General features: G+C 37.4%; 1 protein-coding gene across 1 annotated transcript in view; it reads right to left on the minus strand.

Annotated features, from left to right (window-relative positions):
* The window catches only part of LOC134806738 (spondin-1), a 63,838-nt gene extending 50,938 nt beyond the window's left edge, over positions 1-12,900 (minus strand). The window contains exons 1-5 of the mRNA XM_063780059.1: positions 12,822-12,900; positions 7,697-7,807; positions 6,797-6,971; positions 1,793-1,899; positions 1,253-1,398 (exon numbers count right to left, since the gene is read on the minus strand). Of these exons, the coding sequence (XP_063636129.1) occupies positions 1,253-1,398; positions 1,793-1,899; positions 6,797-6,971 (428 nt within the window). The 5' untranslated portion in view covers positions 7,697-7,807; positions 12,822-12,900. The remainder of the gene's footprint in view (positions 1-1,252; positions 1,399-1,792; positions 1,900-6,796; positions 6,972-7,696; positions 7,808-12,821) is intronic.
* Positions 12,901-20,667: the final 7,767 nt, after the last annotated feature.

The raw sequence follows: 20,667 nt of genomic DNA on the forward strand, positions 1-20,667 counted from the left end.
ACTGAGGTCATAGCAATGGCGGCGCGTCTAGATTGTTCGTAGGCAAGCCATAGCTGAGTTGCCCTTCCTTTCTTGCCCTTCATAAGTTTAAAGTAAATAGCCCAAGAGCCTGAATATCAGACAAGCCGATGGGAATCGAGTTCTATGGTCGCTCCGTCACTGGGTTATAGTCTTTTGCCGTTCTCGATGAGAACACATGTTGAAAAAGATGTCAAAGACTACAAATCGCTACATATAAATACGTCGCTACTGATTTCCGTCATTTTGGACATAAGCATCTTAAATGACGGCAGCGAACTTACAACCCCTCTGGTGGTGCGGGTATCTATGGGCGACAGTAATCGCTTACCATTGGGCGAATCATCTGCTCGTTTGCCTCCTATATTATACTATAAAAAACTTAGTAGCAATGTCTTTTTCTCAAACATGCAATGAAATATTGATGTTATGTTCCTTATAATAGCCTGCGAAGTATGACGTTTCAGGTGCGGCTAGGACAAGAGGTCGTTAATGGAATTTCATACAAATCTTGCAGGGCTAGGCCGGCAAAGTCCTCTTTTTTAATTTCCATTTCACAGATATTTGTGACACACCATCGTCGCATTCAGCCATTAAAGTGGTAACACACTGACGCACCGCGCCGCGGCCTCAGAGCGTCGCACCCATGGGTGAGAGCGAGAAAGAGATATCTGTTTCTCTTTCTCGCTCTCACTTATGGGTGCGACGCTCCAGGGTCGCGGTGCGGTGCGATGGTGTGTTACCACTTAAAAAAAATATAGGCAGTATTTGGTTTATGGTACGATTTCTTTGTTTTTCATCTTTATAGGGCTGTATCTCCTAAACCGTACGTCGTAGCGCAAAAATAATCAATTTTCGTTCCCCTTTATGAAACCCCTAAGTCATATTTAAGAACACACAAAAAAAAGAAAAATATTTATAGGGATGTATTTCCTAAACCGTGCGTCGTAGCGCAAAAATAATCAAAATTTCGTTCCCCATAGGAATCCCACCCACATGTCCTAATGTGATAGGTTGTTCACTATCACATTAGGACATGAAACAATCATCATCATCCATTTTTATTATTATTTCATTGCATGTTTGAGAAAAGCACTATACATACCTCGGCGGGAAATATGGGGTTGCCCGCCTCAGACCTATCCTTCTTAGTCTAGTTCTTCTTCCTAGTCTATATGTCTTCGGCCGGCAACCCCTTTTGTCCCGGCCTCTGTAGTAATGTACTATAACTAACTTGATGAGGACACATCCAGAACCCGAAGGCGGGGATTTCCACATGACCTGCACCTCGGTCTTGGGCAGGTCGTCGGCCTCCACGACGGAGTTGACGCACTCCTCGTCGAACTTGGACAGCGTGTCCGCGAACAGCTGGAACTGACCCTGACAACATTCCAAACGGGCAGGTTTCAGGAGATAAATAGAAGTCGTACCTAAGGCCCTTTGTACCATCCCTCTAACCCCAGTGTCAAATTGTACCGGTAACAATGGTAACTCCAGCTTTAACCGGTTAACCCCGGGTTAGTGGAATGGTGCAAGTGGGCCTAAGTAAATTTAAAATGTTGGCTTAAGGAACCTGAGGCTGCTTCATGTCTACCGCTACTAGCGTTTTGAGAAGTATTAAGGTAAGGAGAACTGTTCAGAATGTATGAGTCCCGTCGTGCAGAATGGCCTAACAATTTGTTGACAAATAATTAATATCAATATATTTCTTACTTAGTTTACACGCCTACCTATACAAAATGTCCAACCCGTATGTTTACATAGATAGAAATACCTGGCGTGCCGGGGACCTAGGGGCCGCAGGATCCAGCGGGTCCAGCATGAGCTGGAACTTGGTGAACTGCTGGACCACATCGTGGGTGCGGGATCCCACCAGGGTCACTGGAAATGTAAGGAGTACTAGTAGGTACTGATTAAAAAATCTAATTTTTATCAAAAAAAAATGTACCTAATCAAAGATTTATAGATAGAGTCGGACCAAGAAAAGTCTGCAGCGGATTTGATAGCTCACGCAGTGCAAGTGTTATTTATACGTAATAATTTTATAGAAGTTTGACGTTTAAAATAACACTTGCACTGCGTGGGCTATCAAATCCGCTGCAGACTTTTCTTGGTCTGACTATCCATTTTGCAAGATTAAAATCAATCATGATCTATGATCGAAAACTAACTCGAGTAGCAATATTAGTGTTTCAGTCACATAATAATTAGACATATTATAGGGGTCAGTTATTTCTGAAGCTTACGTATATTGACTGTGTGACAAAAACACCACGTACAATTTGTTTCAAGCTAGTTTGCGACTACTAGTGTACTTTATTGACCACTCTGCTCCATCAAAGTTTAACGAGCTAATGTTTGCTTTGAAAGCATTGCATTGTTTGTCTCGGACTCCATACCTACATACGTAATACACATACTATATATAATAATGCCGTTACAAAATTGATATGACACATTTTGATATGACAGCGCATATAATGTTATGTCTTTTTTCAGTTAGACTACAGTGTTGCTGCGATAAGGATTTCGCACACCCACGTGCTAAATACACATGATAAGTAGTTTATTATTAGGTATTTAGGTATTATATATAGGTATTATAGGTATTTTGTGCAGATTATACAATGAGACCCGAGTTCACACAACGCTCTTGTTCTATTGCGGAAACAATAGACATTCAGGCCTATTCGGATTTCGAGATAATCACAAGATCTTGAGACGATTTAGAGATCAACTAGATCTACATTAGATATCGACTAGATGTGACTTGGATATCTAAGTCATAACTTGTCGAAATCGTTCAAGAGGACCTTCAGAATCGCGGAAACGTCAAATTTGACATATCTATCTTACAAAAAATATCTTTAAATTATCCGTATCGTAACTTGTTGAAGTCTAGTAGAAATCTAATTCATTTTCCGAATCGAGCCGATTGAGTCTGTTTACTACTAGCTTATGCACTTTCGATCCTTGTACGCGTGTTTATGTAACATATTAGGTATATTTTATAAATTAACTATAAGTACAACTAAACCTTAGAAAAGGAAAATAACTATACCTTATTTTTAACTAAATATTGAACGTTACGTAAGTAAGTATTGCAATAGATAGGTAGGGGAAGCCCGGGTAATACGCATAATGTGGGTAAGAAGAATAATCGATTTTTCTAAATATTGGTAATAGATGGCGCTTTGACACTTGCCACCATGCTTTGGCATGCGGTCGGCGACTCCGTGACAGTTTGACCAAAACAATGTAAGCGCTCGTTTATTGTGAAGAGAAAAAAATTGTTATTTGTACAACAAGAGATCAAAGTTTGATATTTCTTCGAGTGCTTATTATCTTTAGAATATCTTTATAATTTTTAGAATCTTGAGCGTAGTAAGGGACTCAAAATCGCACGAGATGTAAATAACTTTGATCTCGTGTAGTACACAAAATTTTTCACCTTAGCAGTGAGAACATACCTATTAGACAACTTGAAAAATGTAATCCTTCTTCGTCACTTAATACCTGCACTCATGTTTTCTTAAGATATACAAACAAATTACCGCAATTGAACACAAAAACAAAACGTAATAATAAATTTCAGTAAAATAATATGGAAATAACGAACATCAACTGACACTTCAATCGATAATTTTTTTTGTTAAAAAAAACCTTTGTAAGATACGGTCCGAATTGCGGATACGTACTATTTGTCAACTATAGTAGAAATTCTTAAAAGTAAAATAATTAATTTTGCGGGATAATCTGTGTATTTTTTGAGTTCATTATTTTAATAGTGCAATAAAATACCTAAAATATAGTATTTTTATCAGATTTTACCAATTTTAAACTTTATTTTAATTAAATAACTATTAAGAATTCATACTTGTACGGAGCTCGTACGTGGTTTGGCCCGATGCGTTCTGAAGTTTTTCGGGGGTCTATCATAAACAGTCAATATACCGTTGAATGTCGTTTGACCTTTTTTTCGTCTGTTTCTTTTTGCTAACAGTGTAAAGGGACAGAGATAATAGAACCCAAGTATTTCGAACTTGACCCCGCATGTTGAAATGACATTTAACTATAAAGGTCACTTGAATGTCATTTTGTCTCACTCAGTGAGCAAAATCGCATTTTGCTCACTGTTTTTAAGAAGCAAAGTACCCTTGTTCGAGCTGCTGAGGTGAAAAAGAATTTGTGCTGTTTCGTTACGATTTTCGTAAAGGTTTGTGTAACAACTTTTTTAATTATACATGTAGTATATAATTATAACTTTTATTTGTTCAATTGCATATTTATTTAAGTATAATTTGTGATAGTAGTTTTTTCAGAATCTACAAATAACATTTGAATTTTGTTCATCGATCTAATATTGGCGTTATGGGCAAAACGAATATGGGCAAGACGGATAATTGATACAGAATGTTTTATTACAGATAAGTTTCAGATAATTTAAAATCATTAATTATTAATTTAATTTTTGATTTTAAATTTAGCGTGAAAGGGCATCGCGGTCAGAAAAGAAGGTAAATCTATAATTTCTGCCGCGAAAATGTTTGGGATTCCATTTATTATTTTGCAACGACACTTAAAATCAGGAAGTGTCTCGAATGCCAAAGTTGGGCGTATGAAAATTATACATCATGAGCAGTTGTAGGCAGCTACATGAATGCCAAGACTGACTGTGATATTATAAGTTATCCTTTTTGCCCTAGTGGTATATCCGTTTTGCCCGACCCCTGTGGGCAAAAAGGATAATAGACACTTTGTGATTTTAGTGGTGTTAATAGAAGAAATTGCATAAGTTTTTATATTTTTATACATGTTTCCAAAGTTTATGAAACAACGTACAAATTAAAAGAGTTAAATGTATTACATAAGGTAAAGGGCCCCTGTTTCGGCAGGTTAAGGCTCTTGAGAGTTTGTACATTTTTTTTAAATATTACTAAGCATATCAATACCTTGAAAGCTTTTGAGTGAGTTATATGAGTGAGTTATAATAGGGTTTTAGTTGAAACTTTTTTTATATGATTTTTTCGTGGACCTCTTATTTGGCTCCCATTTCGTGATACAAATTTAGCTCAGCTCCTAAGTTCGTGAATTCGTGTCCCCTGTTTCGGAATAAAGTTTTCTTAGAGTAATTGGTGATAATTTGCTGATAATCATTTTAAATATTTAACGGTCTTACCTACTTACTTACGAGTAATTATAAGGTAAAATTAAAAATAATATTTAAAAAAAATGTTAATTGAGAGCTAGCTTAAAGTTTTTTGTACTCGTCGACTTTAATGATTGAATTAAGACTTCGTAAACCATATAGGTACTTTAATGCTGATTAAAAGCCAAAACTATATTGAAAAAAAAATTGTTTACTATCTTATACGTTAAATATAAACATACACAAAAATAAATCAAATAAATTGAATTATAAATAAAATTGTGCTAGTAGTTAATATGAGAATATACGTGAAATATATCTTAAAAATTTAAACTCGGGTCACTTTCAAACTCGTTTTATGAGAATTCTAGTGAAAAAAACATATACTTACCGAATTTCGCTCATACGAAACTTCATGAAATACAATAATTGTTTTCTAATTTTTTTTTTATTATCTTCGTTGTTATATTTAAAAACAAGCACTCAAAATGTTTCTAGAAAATCCTTGATTCGTCAGTGGCACGAAATAGGAGACACACGAAAAATAAAATGACCGCTATTTCGTGAGTCGATTTATTGCAATTTTAAGGTATTTCTATGCATATATTTAATATTTTTTCTTATCAAATCAATTATTAAGGAACCCACAGAAACAATCCCAAAAACTTTTATTCGAATGGGTTTAGCTTTTCCTTCCTATAAGCTTAACAAGTGAGAGCGCGCACCTTACGCCTAAATAAAGTGCACGCATACAACACAGCTGTTCGCGGCCGTCTGACAGTTTCGACCGTCGTATTATTCTCAGTTTAATCACTAAAATATTGGTTATTATTTTATTGAAGAGATTAAATAATACAGATTTTTTTCATATGTATAATTTGAATAAAACATATTTGAATTCCTTATTATTTGCGCCGGAAACAAAACTAACGAAATAACGTACTAACACGAACTTGGGGCCCTTTGCATTTTATTTTGTCACTTTCCCTTAACATATGCGTTTTCCGGGCCTCCCCTAATGTAAAGAGAAATGACCTATTAACGGGGAGGGCGTCGTGGATAATTATATATGAAATGCATAAGCATAAACATAGAACCTTCATGTAAGGGTATAAAAACTTTCATATATTTTTTTACTATTTATCAACTACAATACAGACATCCACACCACTAGGGCGAATTGCTTAGCGTGGTACGGGCATGTGATGCGGAGGGATGAAACTTGAAAGGTATTACGAATGAATGTTGAGGGAGGTAAGAGGAAAGGAATACCGAGGGAAAGGTGGAGATCTAGAGCATTTTCCCTTCCCAATTGGGGAAGTATATACCTCCACCTTACAGAATTAACAGTAGCCAAATAACACTAGACCCTACCTACTCATAGTGTTGTGTTCCTGCCGTTGAGTAAGGCCAGAGCTCAACTAGGGTGCGGAGTGTTAGAATCGGCAACACGTATGTAGCTCCTTTGGAAGGAGGCGGCGTAAGGTGGCGAACCTTTAAACAGTAAGTAGGTTGTACGTTCGAAGTTTTGAAGTACCTATTTATCTTCAGATGAGACTGTTCCCCGGAAACTTCACCACGCCACACTCTAATCACCCACCTTGCCGAGGGGATACTCAGTACACTCACCAACATAGCGCTTGCCGGGGGCGTAGCGCTCCACCTCGCCGTTGACGACTAGCCGGTAGAAGTTGTCTCCCGGAGACTTCTGCGCCACGCCGCCGGAGGGCCGCAGCTCGCAGGCCCGCCCCAGCCCCAGGGCCAGGGCCAGGGCCAAACACACAGTCGCTGCTAACATCTGCATCTTCAACAAGACTAACATCACAATCCATAACCTTGAGGGCCTCAGCTAAACTTGTCACATACGCGAGTGAACCGATAGATCAACTTACATTTTGACGTCAAAATAATGTTAGCATTCGCCCGTGCGTCTCTCTCGCGCCAATACATGTACGGACCAGTAAGAGAAATGCATGTCCGAATGATAAATGACATAATTTAGATATCAATGTACGTTCGATTGGCGTCCATAGCGAGCTTAACCTCCTAAGGCCGACTGTCCTACCCATAATATTAATACCTTCATTGTAATTTAAACCATTTTCAATTAGAACAGAGTTGTATTTCTTTTGTCGTTCGATTTCAAAATATAAGCGTATACAAGTCTATCACAGGGCTAAACAAAGTCAGGTAAAGGAAATTATTGATTAGGTAGTAGTTAATGGTGCTTATTAAAGCGCATTTTAACAAAGAAGTGGTCGATTACCGCAAATAAGGCTTCAAATTGTATCATCCTTCAGAACTTACAAGGCAAACAAATAAGTAGGTAATGATCACTTCTTAGGTTAAGTTAGTTTTTACAATAATGAGATGTATTCAGGCCAAGAACTATTTAAGTAAGTACCTCACTGATAAACTATTGGGAGAAAATAAAATGGTTTTATACAGTGTGTTCAGCGTAACATCACTATATCACAACACCATGAGATTTGATCAAATTCCATGAATCCAGAGCTAAAACTGACTTACCAGTGGAGCGGAGCGAGCAGAATGCGCTTATCTCGCGGGTCAAGTGTCGAGCGGTTACTCCACTTGCGCCGCTTGCGCGGGCGCCGATAGTCCGGTCAATCTGACTGCCAACTGTCAAAACACAAGCATTCATTTTATGCTATCAATATAACTTAATTTCTTAAAGACTATATATATGGGATCAAAAGCGGTACTACAAAAAAGAAAATCATACAATAGGTACAATTCATACAGCTCGTACAACTAAATTAACCTACCTACCTCAGTGCTGTCGCTTCTTTAATCAAAAATAGTTGTTGTTGATTGGAGTATATAATTTATTGGACTCAACGGGTCACGATTGCAAAACGAAAATACTGATAAATAACTTGATTTGGTGTAAATAGCTATTTTGGAGTTCAGAGTCTTATAATAAGTAAGAAAATTACACGGTACCTAAGTATAAACACTACAAGCCTTAAGATAATAATTAGGATCAAAAACATTTTACCTCCACAATTAATTTATCTCTATAGGAACCAAATTACTACTCCGGTACCTACATATGTACATGGTGTCCAGTCAGCAGTATAAGGAATTGACATGCGTATTTTATCTCGTCGTGGGCGGAAGATGAATGGGACTGATCGTAGGAAGCGAGTAATAAGGTGAATTAGTTAAAACAAACGTCGGCCATTAGCTAACTCAATGACAAGTGTGGGCGTAGATTTACGTGAAAATAACCTTCGTGTCACATGGACTTATTTTGCTATTTATTTTTGTCTTTAGAATATATGTTTAGGGATTCTTTTAGCGTCGTTTGCTTGTTCAGTTTTTTTTTTACCTTTTTTAGACACGTCCCTAGTAAAAACAAAATTACCTACTTACTTACGTTGGGTAAATTAACATTAGGTACCTGCTTTAGTTCTGGCTTCTGTAGTAGCTAAGTACCTATATAGGTATTTCGTCTCATGTAACATACTTAGAAGACTTTAGGAATGGAATTAAAAAATGATATTTGAACGTGAAGTAAGTATGGCACGAACTGGCGTAGGTTATGTTTAACAATACATGCATTAACAATCTGGAAGTGTGAAATATATTACAGCCCGTTTACAATCCAGACCAGATGACGTCATTGACGACGAATGTTGCCTACACGCAGTGTATCCAACTGGTGTGTGGCCTAATTGGTTCGCGTTCGCGCTGACGTCACTCCGTCTAGCGCTAGGCTAGGCTGGGATATTCCCATTTCTCACCTAGCTAACTAGAAGCCAAGACCAACAGTATAAAACTAGTCGCTCTATGAATTGTACTCGCGAACCCCCATGGCTCTGCCATTTCATTAATTTCCGATAACTGAATCGAGAGAAAAATCCATATACTTACTTAATAACGAATCTGCGCACAAAATTTCACGAGAATCGGTTGACAAATGCGACCCTGTAGAGGTAAATAGCCGGACAGGTGGACATACGAAAATTACGAAAGCATTTTTGCTCAACCTCAAGCCGGTGCTCGTGAGTCGCGAACGAATATATACGAACATCACTGAACTGACAATACCAGTCTCACGGCGCGATTCGGGAAATGAATTAGAGATTCACTAGATATGAAATAGTAAAGATATGTGATGTCCCACGGATAAAGGATAACTCACGTTAGACCGGGCCGTGTCCGGGCCCGAGCTTACGGCGCATCGTTTTCTAAGGAAAGCATCACGTGATCACCTGTCATGTCATAGAAAAGTACTTAAGCTCCGGAAGCTCCGGCTCGGGCACGGCCCGGTCTAACGTGAGTCATTCTTAAATATGGCGGGCGGCGCTTACGTATTATTAACGGCGCTCCAATATTATTGCGGCGCTATGCGACGTAAGCGCCAGCCGCCATAAGGTACCTTTTGCCGTGGGACATCACATATCTTTTTACTATTTCATATCTAGTGAATCTCTAATTCATTTCCCGAATCGCGCCGTTCAGTTAGTTTAGTTCACTGCGCTGCCTGAAATGCCGCCGGCGCCGACCTTGCCCCACTTTTCATGGCGTTTCGCGAAACTATATCAACAGTAAACTTGCTTTATAGTGAATTGGGTTATACGAGTCGAACTTTAAGAATGTTTTGTATCTGTATTTTGTATGTAATTCGACATTAAGAGACCATATAAGGTAAGTACCCCTATTAACGAGGGGGTTAAGTAACTTTTACAAAGACAGCCAAAAATGAAACATAAGCTGGCTCTGTATGAACAAAGACATATTTTTTTATGATAATTTGTACATCGAAATTTATATTTCATTCGTTTTTGGACTTGTTTTGGCCAGTTATATAGAAAAAAATAATTATTAAACTTAAAACGTCGAAATCGCCTACTACCGTGGTAATTGATCATTGATACCCAAATACCGCGGATAAGGGTTCCTTTCTACGAGGGTAGATAAACCCATCGCATGATCGCATGTTTAGTTCCTTCTTTATATACCTACTTATATTTATTTGACAATAGTAGTTAAATAAATAGTAGGGGTTATATTTAATCAGTCCAATCATAAGATTCAATTAATATTTTTTTAGGTAAGTCTATAAGGAAAAATAAGAGGATTTTTATTAGTAAAATATAATTATTATGAAAGTGAATTCCTTTGAGTCTACTTACACCTACCAACTACACTTAGATAATAATATATATGTGGTCGTATCAATAATGCATGCTGTATACAAGTATCTACATAAAACAACATAAAATAAATAAATATAAGGGGACATCTTACACAGATCGACATAGCCCCAAACTATGCAAAGCTTCTACAATGGATACTAGGCGACGATATACATACGTATATAGATAAATACAAATTTATAATATAAAAATAATAATTCAGCCTATATACGTTCCACTGCTGGGCATACATTATATATTATATACCTACATAGAAAACACCCATGACAGGAACAAATATCTGTGTTCGTCACACAAATAAATGCCCATCAACATCAAATTGATCCAGTGATACAAAATATGTGAAATCAAATATTAAAATAAATTAATATTGGATGTAAGGTGTATTCGGGTATTACCGAATGTCGGATAATTCCGAAATTCAGATGAAAATCACCCTTAATTCCATCATAATAAAAGTCTCTTTTCGGAATTATCCGACAGTTTTCGACATTCGGAATTACCCGAGTAAACCTTACTGCATCTTTTATTAATAAGTAATAACACATAATCCAAACATAATTTTAAATTAATTAAAAACTTAACTTGAATATAAATTAATATGTATAAAATAAACAACCTACTGAATCCCGTCCCGGGCTGCCCCCGACGCAAAGGTGCCCATCACGCTCGCTGCGTTGCCGCGTTGGATTGCGATTGTATGTTGGTGTATTATATGTTGTAATTAAAATAATACAATAGGTTTTATAATAATTATATTATGAACCTATTTATTTCCGACCAAAGTTGTAGGTGGGTCGGTATTGGGTTCCCATACATCTTATTACCGAGTGATGTCTTTGTAACCATCGCTAAACGGTTTAATTCACATTATTGTAAAACTCATTTACGACTGATAAAAATAAATAAAGATCGCGTATATTTTGAACACAATCAAAATGGAAGATACTAAATATTACGAAACATTGTATAAAACAAACTTGACAGCCATGCTTTTGTTTTTATATCAATATTTAAACAAGATTCTCATATAATGGTTTCTAGGGAAACCTCCAGTTAAGTGCTTAAAACTGTAGTTAAAATTAAGAGTTCTTGAATAGATTTCATACCACGTTAATAGCTCTTTAGCTTTATAGACGGTTAAATATTTCAATAACATCAAGAGTTAAGGAAATATGTATTTACATAAGAATATATAACCCTTCGAACTTAAAATACCGTTTCCGCTATTACCGAGGTATACCTCGAAATTAGGAACCACACCAAAAAATGGAACCCAACACCGAGGTTTTTAATTTCCTGTTTTTTACTATTGGCCAGCAAATATTTACGAATTGAGGATTTGGGAACCATACATATCATAATTAAGAATTGATATAAAGTCTTAGTCTATCTATAATATTCACCATTACTATGAAAATCACTAAATAAAATACGCGTTTGCTTACTTGAGGTGTTGCGCGTTAGTATGGAGCATTCAAATCCTGCGCCCCCGATGAGTTAGTTTACGGTTTTCGAATTGTTTACTTTGTGTTTCTTTAATAGTGCACTTATTCGACAGTCAATAGAGAAGGCTTTATTTGTGTGTACTTCAATTTTATAAAAGTCAATAGGCTTTCTTATAAAACGCCTTTTTGTACATACCGCGGTAATCAATGCCGATTTTAATGGGCTCGTTAATAGGGGTACTTACCTTATACATCTCTTAGTAATTGTAATACGTTAGATTGAATTGTTAGTTTTATTTTATAAAATTGTTGATGTTATTATTTTTGCTTGTATGTAAATTCAATGTTGACGTGTAAAAGTGCCCTTGTGGCCTATTTGCTGAATAAATGTTGATGATGTTGATGTTGACATTAAATACCTACTTGTAGGTAATGCATCTCGCTCGTAACAAAAGCTCGTCAACCTCGGAATGAAAGATAATATAGTAATACATACTTAGGTATAATAAGTCGTAAAATATGTACCTTCCCCCTTATTCATAAACGCTCTTTATATGTCATTTTGACTTATGTATTTATAAGATAGGGATAAAACATAATTTAACTAAATCAGGGCTTAAAGTTTTATGAATAAATAACACTTTAATTTTGGCCAGATACAAATCGAACAAAAAGGGTTCGATTGCCATTTTCACTTTGCTAGACCCTCTGAGCGCGCACACAACATGCCAATCGTTAATCCTCCGTAGCGTAAGTAAGTAATATATCTGGTAATATGTAGTCATCTCTATCACTCTTCTATATTAGTGCGATAGTGACAGTGCTTCGTTTGCTACTGACGCTACGGAGCAAAGAATATAATACTCACTAGGAGCTACGGAGCGTTCACGATTGGCATGTTGTCTACGCGCTCTGGTCTGGTTTAGTTAGGGGTAAGTAAAGTATGTGCGTACTTTGATTGTTTTCCAACTTAGGGAACAGGAACCTTATGTTTTTAATTAGCCTGGTTCAAGTACGTACCTGTCTACTACCCAGGAACCACAATAAACAAGAGTCAGTCAGTGAGGACAGCTGTAACAAGACGGTTCAGGAGGGAACCGAGGGTGACTCGCGTTTGGCGGTAATGAGGCTATGAGCCAGCGCCGGCGCAAGGCGACAAGTGACGCCTTCCGGCTTGAGATGCCAGCGGAATACGCACTCTGAACATGTATTTTTCTAGGAATAAAAAATTCATTCACTGACCAGAGCAAAATCCACAACGGAGGTTTCGTCCAAAGTGCACTAAGAGAATCAGTAACCAACTTCGTCCAATAATTCTTAAAAGTAAAATTCAGCCACAGGGGTCGGGAAAGAATAATCCGCCACACGTTTTGTGAAAGTAGGTAGGTACCTACCTAAAGAAACCAAATGCAATGCAGCAACTAAGGGTAACATTCCATTTCTGACCGCAGCTGCACTTCTGGTACTGAACGCGTCGCTGTTACTGTCAATTTCCGTAGTAAAATTGACAGTAGTGCAGCTGCGGTTGGAAATGGACTAAGTATCACCTTAAACCTTATTTACTTACTTGTTTTTTGCCTTATTACTAGGTACTTGTTTTTTTGCCTTGTCTCCACTACCCAAAGGTTATTTATTTATTTAACCTTTATCGCACAACACAAGAAAATACAAATGGCGGACTTAATGCCATAAGGCATTCTCTACCAGTCAACCATTGGGCCAAACAGAAACTTTGCAATTGGTGCGGAAGAGAAAAATCAAAGGTTGTCTGGAAGAGATCGCTCTTTAGCGATAAGATCGCCTATCTGTAAATTACGGGTCTTCAAACTAGACCGAGAGCCACTGCCAAGACTTATTAGCTCTCCCGCTTTCTTTTCGCAAGCGGATTGTTTTGCCTTTGGCTTTTCTGCTTCCTTTCCCCGGGCCAAAAGCAAGGTTTCGCGAGCCATAGTTTGGAGACTCCTGCTTTTGGGCTCTGGAACGATATGATCCATCCCAACTAACAATTTGAGGCAAAATTTAGGTTTATACGACCAAATTTTATGGTCGTATAAACGTCGTATATACGTTTATACGACGCGATTTGGGCGCAGCTTATTCAACTTAAAGTCGTAAAAAAGTTGAATAATGGTCGTTTTAATACCTATTTAGTTGCATAGTCGTCGTATATGCGTCGCCGATTCGACACTTCGTCGTATAAATAGTAACTACTACGACGCTTAATCGACTTAAGGAAGAGTAGTGGTGAGAAATACGATATTTATACGACTTTAAGTTGAGTTATTGCCGCTTAAAGGTCGTATAAATAACTTATTTCTTCAACGCAAGTTCCGCTTCGGCTTGTGTCAAAAATGACATCAATATTAACAGCAAGTGGTGTGGAATTGTATCTTTGAAAGAAAGGTGGTTTATGATATCGGAGACAAAAGGGTATATTATATCTGTAAACTACTGCGCAGTTAAATTTACTGATGTTTGCTATATAAGTTTATAACTAATTGTTGATGCGCTTTTAAAATTCTTACTTATTTAATTATTTTAATTAACAAATTATTAAGCAGATCCCTTATAGGACAGTTATACAACTTGAGGTTGTATAATCTATACGTTTGATTTGGAATAGTCGCCATAGCTTTTCAAAAGTTGTATAAAAGTTTATTTTACCACATCTATTCGACTGTTGATTGAATAGCGGTAGTATTATAGCACTTTTGCTACTTAAATACGGATAGGGGTCGCCATTGTAACAGTTAGTCGACTGTTCTATAAAGAACACTTTTACGACGTGTATGCAACTATTAGTAGTTTAAAAGTCGCATAATGGTTATTCATACCACAAAATTGTCGTGACTACGACATTATTACGACCGTAATAATGAGGACCTCTATGCGACCAACTGTCGTGTAAGAAAGTTCTATAGGAGTCGTCGTGATACCTACTATACGACTGTCGTATAAAATGGTAGAATAAACGTTTATTCGACCTTGCTATACGACAATAAGTTTACCGACTATTAGTCGTATAAAATGGTAGAATAAACGTTTATTCGACCTTGCTATACTACAATAAGTTTACCGACTATTAGTCGTATATAATGGTAGAATTAACGTTTATTCGACCTTGCTATACGACTACAAGTTTCACCGACTATTTAGTTGTATAAAATGGTAGAATAAACATTTATTCGACCTTGCTACACGACAATAAGTTTATCCGACTATTTAGTTGCATAATGCACCATTAGTCAAAATGACGACCGTTATGCCCCCCTTATAATACTTCAAGTCGTATAGCTACTTGGTATACGACCAAATTGTTTGTTGGGATGATGGCTTGATGGCCATTATTATTTATTCTATAACAGACAACAAAGCGTGTCTCTCGTCTATCATATTGCAGGAACTTTTGAAATGAAATGAAAATTAAATGGAAATGAATATTGTAGGTAAATGTCTAAAATCTAAATCATCTAAATGGCCGTTTGAAAAAATATTGGCTATCTTTTGTAACTTTACTAACCCCTGCCTCTGATCTTTGAACCCCAGCGTTTCCAAATAACCCCAACCCAGGTAATTGTATATCCAATAGGGTTGCCTCATTAGAATTAATCACTGGAGCCGTAACAAAGATAACATTCGTATATCAGCAAAAGCCAATCGAAAAGTAAAAATGCAATGAAAAAGTCACGTTATCATTTCCATACCTCATTTACTCGTTTCTATTGGCGTTTTCTACAAATACTCGGCTAGGTTTCTTGGTGAGTTATTTATCGAGTAATATTTTTATTTTTTACATTGTTTGTGTTGCGCTGGTACCCCTGTGCGGTGACGGCGCGTGCCATGCCCACGCGCAGCTGTCATCCACACTCATTTCGGATGTCCACTATTACATATATGTAGGTACTTATGCGCCAGGCAGGTCAGGACGTTCGGTCGGCAATACTACGAGTAAGTACCAGGTTCGAAAGTCGTATCTTAGATGCTGTATGGGTGAGGTCTATTGAAACGTTTACGATACATACCCGATTACCGAAGGTGGTAGACATCTAGAAGCTCTCTATGCGCTAATTCATTATTGCGTAGGTATTTGCACTCTTTAAAGGATTTGGCTAAGGTTTACGTAAATGTAACTTACAATAGATTTCAATAATTATAATTATCTACATAAGTTATTGCACATCCAAATCCCGTCCTGTGCGTCCTCTACGCGTTATTCTAGCGTATTTTGAAAGCTTTGTAACGCATTCACTGCCAGCGCTAGCTATAGGTACCAGTGTTGGCCGAAAGTTAATGCGAATTGAAAATGTTGGCCATTGACCATTATAAATTGAACCTTAAACCGTATTAGGACGATTACAGTTTACGATTCAATTTATAATGGTTAATGGCCAGCATTTTCAATTTGGATTAACTTTCGGCCAACACTGATAGGTACTAATAGGTACCTACGCCCGTAGCCAATTGTGTGGTTTATCCCGCTTTGTAGCGAAAAGCGCCGCCTACACACAAAGTACCCGCCTAACGGGTCGCTGATAGTGGACGTGTTACTTAATTCCCAAAATTGTTATAAAACTTAAGAATACTATAAGCTGGTGTAAGACTGTGTATACCTAATTATTTATTTTTATTTTTTCCAGGTACCTATACACATTCGAGGATATGAACTTTTTCACTTACAAGTAAGTTTAATGTAAGTAACGCAATTAGATTACATTCCTCTTGCTAGATTTATCTAGGCAACAGTTAAATAGTGCGTCCGTTGCAATATTCCGAAATACTACTTATATTTTATAATAATAGGTAGGAGAGGTAGTACAGTCACCTGCAATAATATATTACTCTTCGAAGGCCGCAAAAATATCTGACACGATCTTATTTATAGAGCCATAAGAATGTGTCACATATTTTTGCGGCCTTGGAAGAGTAACATATTATTGCAGGTGACTGTACTTGAATAAAAAAAAACTATGGCGTTAAATAAAAGTACGTCCGTGCCTAATAAAAATATACAAAACTTGACATTGTTATAGTATTAGCAAAGAGAATAGATAGTAAGTATAGAGGTGTCCTGTCATAGTAAATTTTGTAGTCACAGTAAATTTACTGCCATCTATCGACACACGACTAAAACTCAAAATGAAAACGTATAAAATTATCAAAAAAATGTATATATATATATGGATAAATGATTTTATTATTTTTATATCATTTTGACCCATGTTCATTCACTGATATCTGTGTTAAAATTGTTAAATATGAAACGGTGTCGTCACGCCATCTAGCCGACCATAGGCGAAAGGTGTGTGCGCCCTCTATCCGAGAATGACTTTTTCTTGATTCCCGAGGCACGTTTTTTCCTTAGACTTTATTCATCTTATACGAAGTTACATATGTCTATGGTATTAGGTATATATATGTTTAGGTTAACCCGCTGTCACGAGTGATGTCACCATTGCCACCCTACCCCGGATCGCTATTACAATTACATAACAATGATAAACCGGACCATAAATTATATGCCGACTCTACAGGATGGCTAAAAAATAACTGCATTCCCGTTGCCAGGGAGGTTTGGGATTATACCTACTGAGCAACTTTTACTATGGTACCATCCCCGAAATTGCTAAAAAAAAATTCGGTGTTTCATACATTTTGGCTGTTAGTTTTGACGCAGTTTTTCTGCATTGACGAAATCGAGATGGCCCACAGACAGCTTAAAAATGGAATAGCGCAGGCGAGCCCGGCGTTACAACTTAGCTTCTGAAAGCAGAAAGGAGGAGGAGGGAGCTTCTTAGGGAGGCAAACCTGCACTGAAGGAGCTCCAGAACATCTTTAACGCCGTTCTCTTCGATGGGAGAACTCCAGAGGTGAGGCCAGTCCTTAGATATCTACATCAATGGGATGCCCAAAAAGCAGCAATGAGTTACAATAAAAGCAGAGTTGCTTGCAATTATTTAATTCAGTCAAATCATGTAAAGTTACACTATGCACATCTATAGATTCTCGACTAGATACAAATTCCTTTACAGTCGACAACACCTTAGGTTACAAAAATAATTCTCCACAATATGACCATACAATACACAATATAACAACGGTTGGAAAACTTCGGAGGTTTATGTTACTTTGTTACCATTATAATAGTTATGCTTTTTTGGATCAATTTCACTATTTTTCTTGACAACATCATTGATATTGAAATAAAGGTGACGCTCAAGTTTAAGGGCCGTAGGCGTTCAGTTCCCATACAAATTGCAGTCGTCTTGCAGTCCGTCTGTATCGGCTCTTACATATAAAAAGTGCGTCATGCGTCAAACCAATTAATATTCGCCCCACAACTGTTTATGTAAATGTAGCCGTAAAACATATTACCATTATTATAAATTAATACAAATTAAAGTTAAAAGCGCATATGCTACAAATACAAAATATTCTTGTACCTATTTTATATGTACCTACCTACATTGTCAGAAGTAGGTATTATGATAAGCGATAATAACTATTTGGTATTAGTTATTGATATACATATATAATTAAAATTCGTGGTAGTAAAAAGTCTGGTAGTATTTAAGTTTACAAAACTTAAATACTACCACCAGACTTTTATTTTGTATAAAAAAGGTGCTTGAGCGCCATCTAGCCGCAATGTCTTTAACTTCTAGTATCGCCGCTTTACGAACGAACATCTACAAGCACGCGATGTTGCCTCACATGGACACTTGGCGGCGCCACTAGTGTTAGACCAAGATATTTTGCACAGTATTACAGTAATAAAGTGTGCAAGTTCCACCACAATCGTTTCGAGTTACCCTTCCAGTTTGAAAAATACTATAGGGGATAAATACGTCTGCAGAAGTTAAGAGTCTTGATTGTGCCTTTAACAGCTGTCAACCATATTTTTACTCAATAAAATCTGAAGACACCTTTAACATACATAATTATAATACAGAATAATGAAAATAACCTAAAACGGTATTAAAAGAGCAAGCAAAAGACGAAGGTATTTAAGTGTCATAAACAGTTGTGTTGAGAATACAGTTTTTTATCGGACAACTAATAAGTCTAATAACAGATAAAACATCAGTGGAGAATACAATGTGTCCACAGTTTTTATACATTTTATAATTTACATATTTTTTTAACATTTTAATCCAAAGTAATATCGATTCTGGCCTTTAGATTCCGTTACACAAAGCTTTGTACTTGTTGCCTTAGGCCTCGATGTGACTAGAAAATTCCGCCGTTTTTCCAAATGACCACTAGACCAACCTAGCCCAGGAAAATGGAATATTATAGGGCTACGAAACGCTTCTAGTTTGTTTCCTAATAATTATAGTGTTGTCCCGCTTGCACAGTGTCATTAAACCGCCGGCATCATGGCCGCGACAGCAAAATAATTACGCGCGTGCGATAGAGACAGAAAAACAGGCACGTCAATGTACGAAATTCTTCGTACTTAGCGTCCTTACTTTAGTGACAACTTCGAGACTTTTCTCGTGTTGCTGGCCTGTCATTCTGACCTTCAGCCATGAACAGCTGCCAGACACCTGGATCCAGTGATAGCAAACTAATTGTCTAGTTTCTCTACTCTCGAAATTGTGAACCATTTTCCGGGGCTAGCTCTCCGTTTAACATTTTTAAATACCATGTAGTACAAAAAGTTTCCAAAGGACCATGGGCAACTTTGTATGTAGCCTGGACCCAACGCCATCAGAAATGAGACTATGGTCATTAGATAGGTATTTCTATGTACTTCATTTTGTTCTATGGGCACCAAGCGGAATTCCATTGCAGAACTGAGATATTGGTATATTAGCCAAAATGTCGTCACCTTCGAGCAACACGGAAGGGAGACGGCATTCGCACTATTTCCCCTCTGCCGAGGTACAAGATTAGCGCGTCAATCTAATCTAGCGCGGGTAATAAAACTAGTTGCACTTGGATTATTCACTAGACCGAGTCCAGACGCGCGCGTGAACACTGCTGCACAAAAATGCCTGTTTGCTCGGTTTTTTGTTATAAAAAGAGGTCGGGGACATCAAATTTACAAAAAGAAAGTGTTACATTTCACATGTAATATTTTTTTTAACATATCATACGTTTAATTACATTCAAACACAATTATTATATTTTAGTCTCATGTAATTGTTGGATTTATCGATTTTGCTCGCTCAGTACAAATTGCGGATCGGTCGAGCGACAAATCCGACTTCTCATCTCTCAGAATACAATAACATACTTCAACGAAAATGTGTTAGTGTGCGTGTTGTGACACTTGTCACTCGTCCGTACACAAAAAGAGATCGAGGTTAGCAAGATTTGTCTTGGACGTGTGTCATTTTCTATGTATTTGTGTCGTCATTACCGATTGGATTTTGTATGCAAGTGTGTGAGAAGTGCGACTGTGTGCACCTTTCCCCCCGCGAAAAATGGCAGAAAGATTTGTACGGTGAGATATCGCTTGGGCCCCTCCCTTCCGATGTGTCGGAAGCCGGTGTTGCTCGAAGGTCGTCACCCTTATTACCTAGGCTATAGAGTCCGAGTAAGTAAATTAATTGCTGCAGGCTAGATGTTCGCGCACCGCCGGGCGAGCACACTGAATGATTTGCCGCGCTCGCCCGGCGGTGGACTCTATTGCCTAGGTAATAAGGGTGACGACATTTTGACTAAAATACCAATATCTCAGTTCTGCCATAGAATTCCGCTTGGTGCCCATAGAACGAAATGAAGTACAGAAAAATACCTATCTAATGACCTAACTCTTACCTCTGTTGGTTTTAGGGCCATTTTGACGCATAGTCCTTTGATTTATTTTTAAGAGCCCATCAACGTGCACACTAGCGCCACTGCAAAATAATCGTGAGTA

This window comes from Cydia splendana, chromosome 3 (assembly GCF_910591565.1).
Source record: "Cydia splendana chromosome 3, ilCydSple1.2, whole genome shotgun sequence".
NCBI classification, from domain to species: Eukaryota; Metazoa; Arthropoda; class Insecta; order Lepidoptera; family Tortricidae; genus Cydia; species Cydia splendana.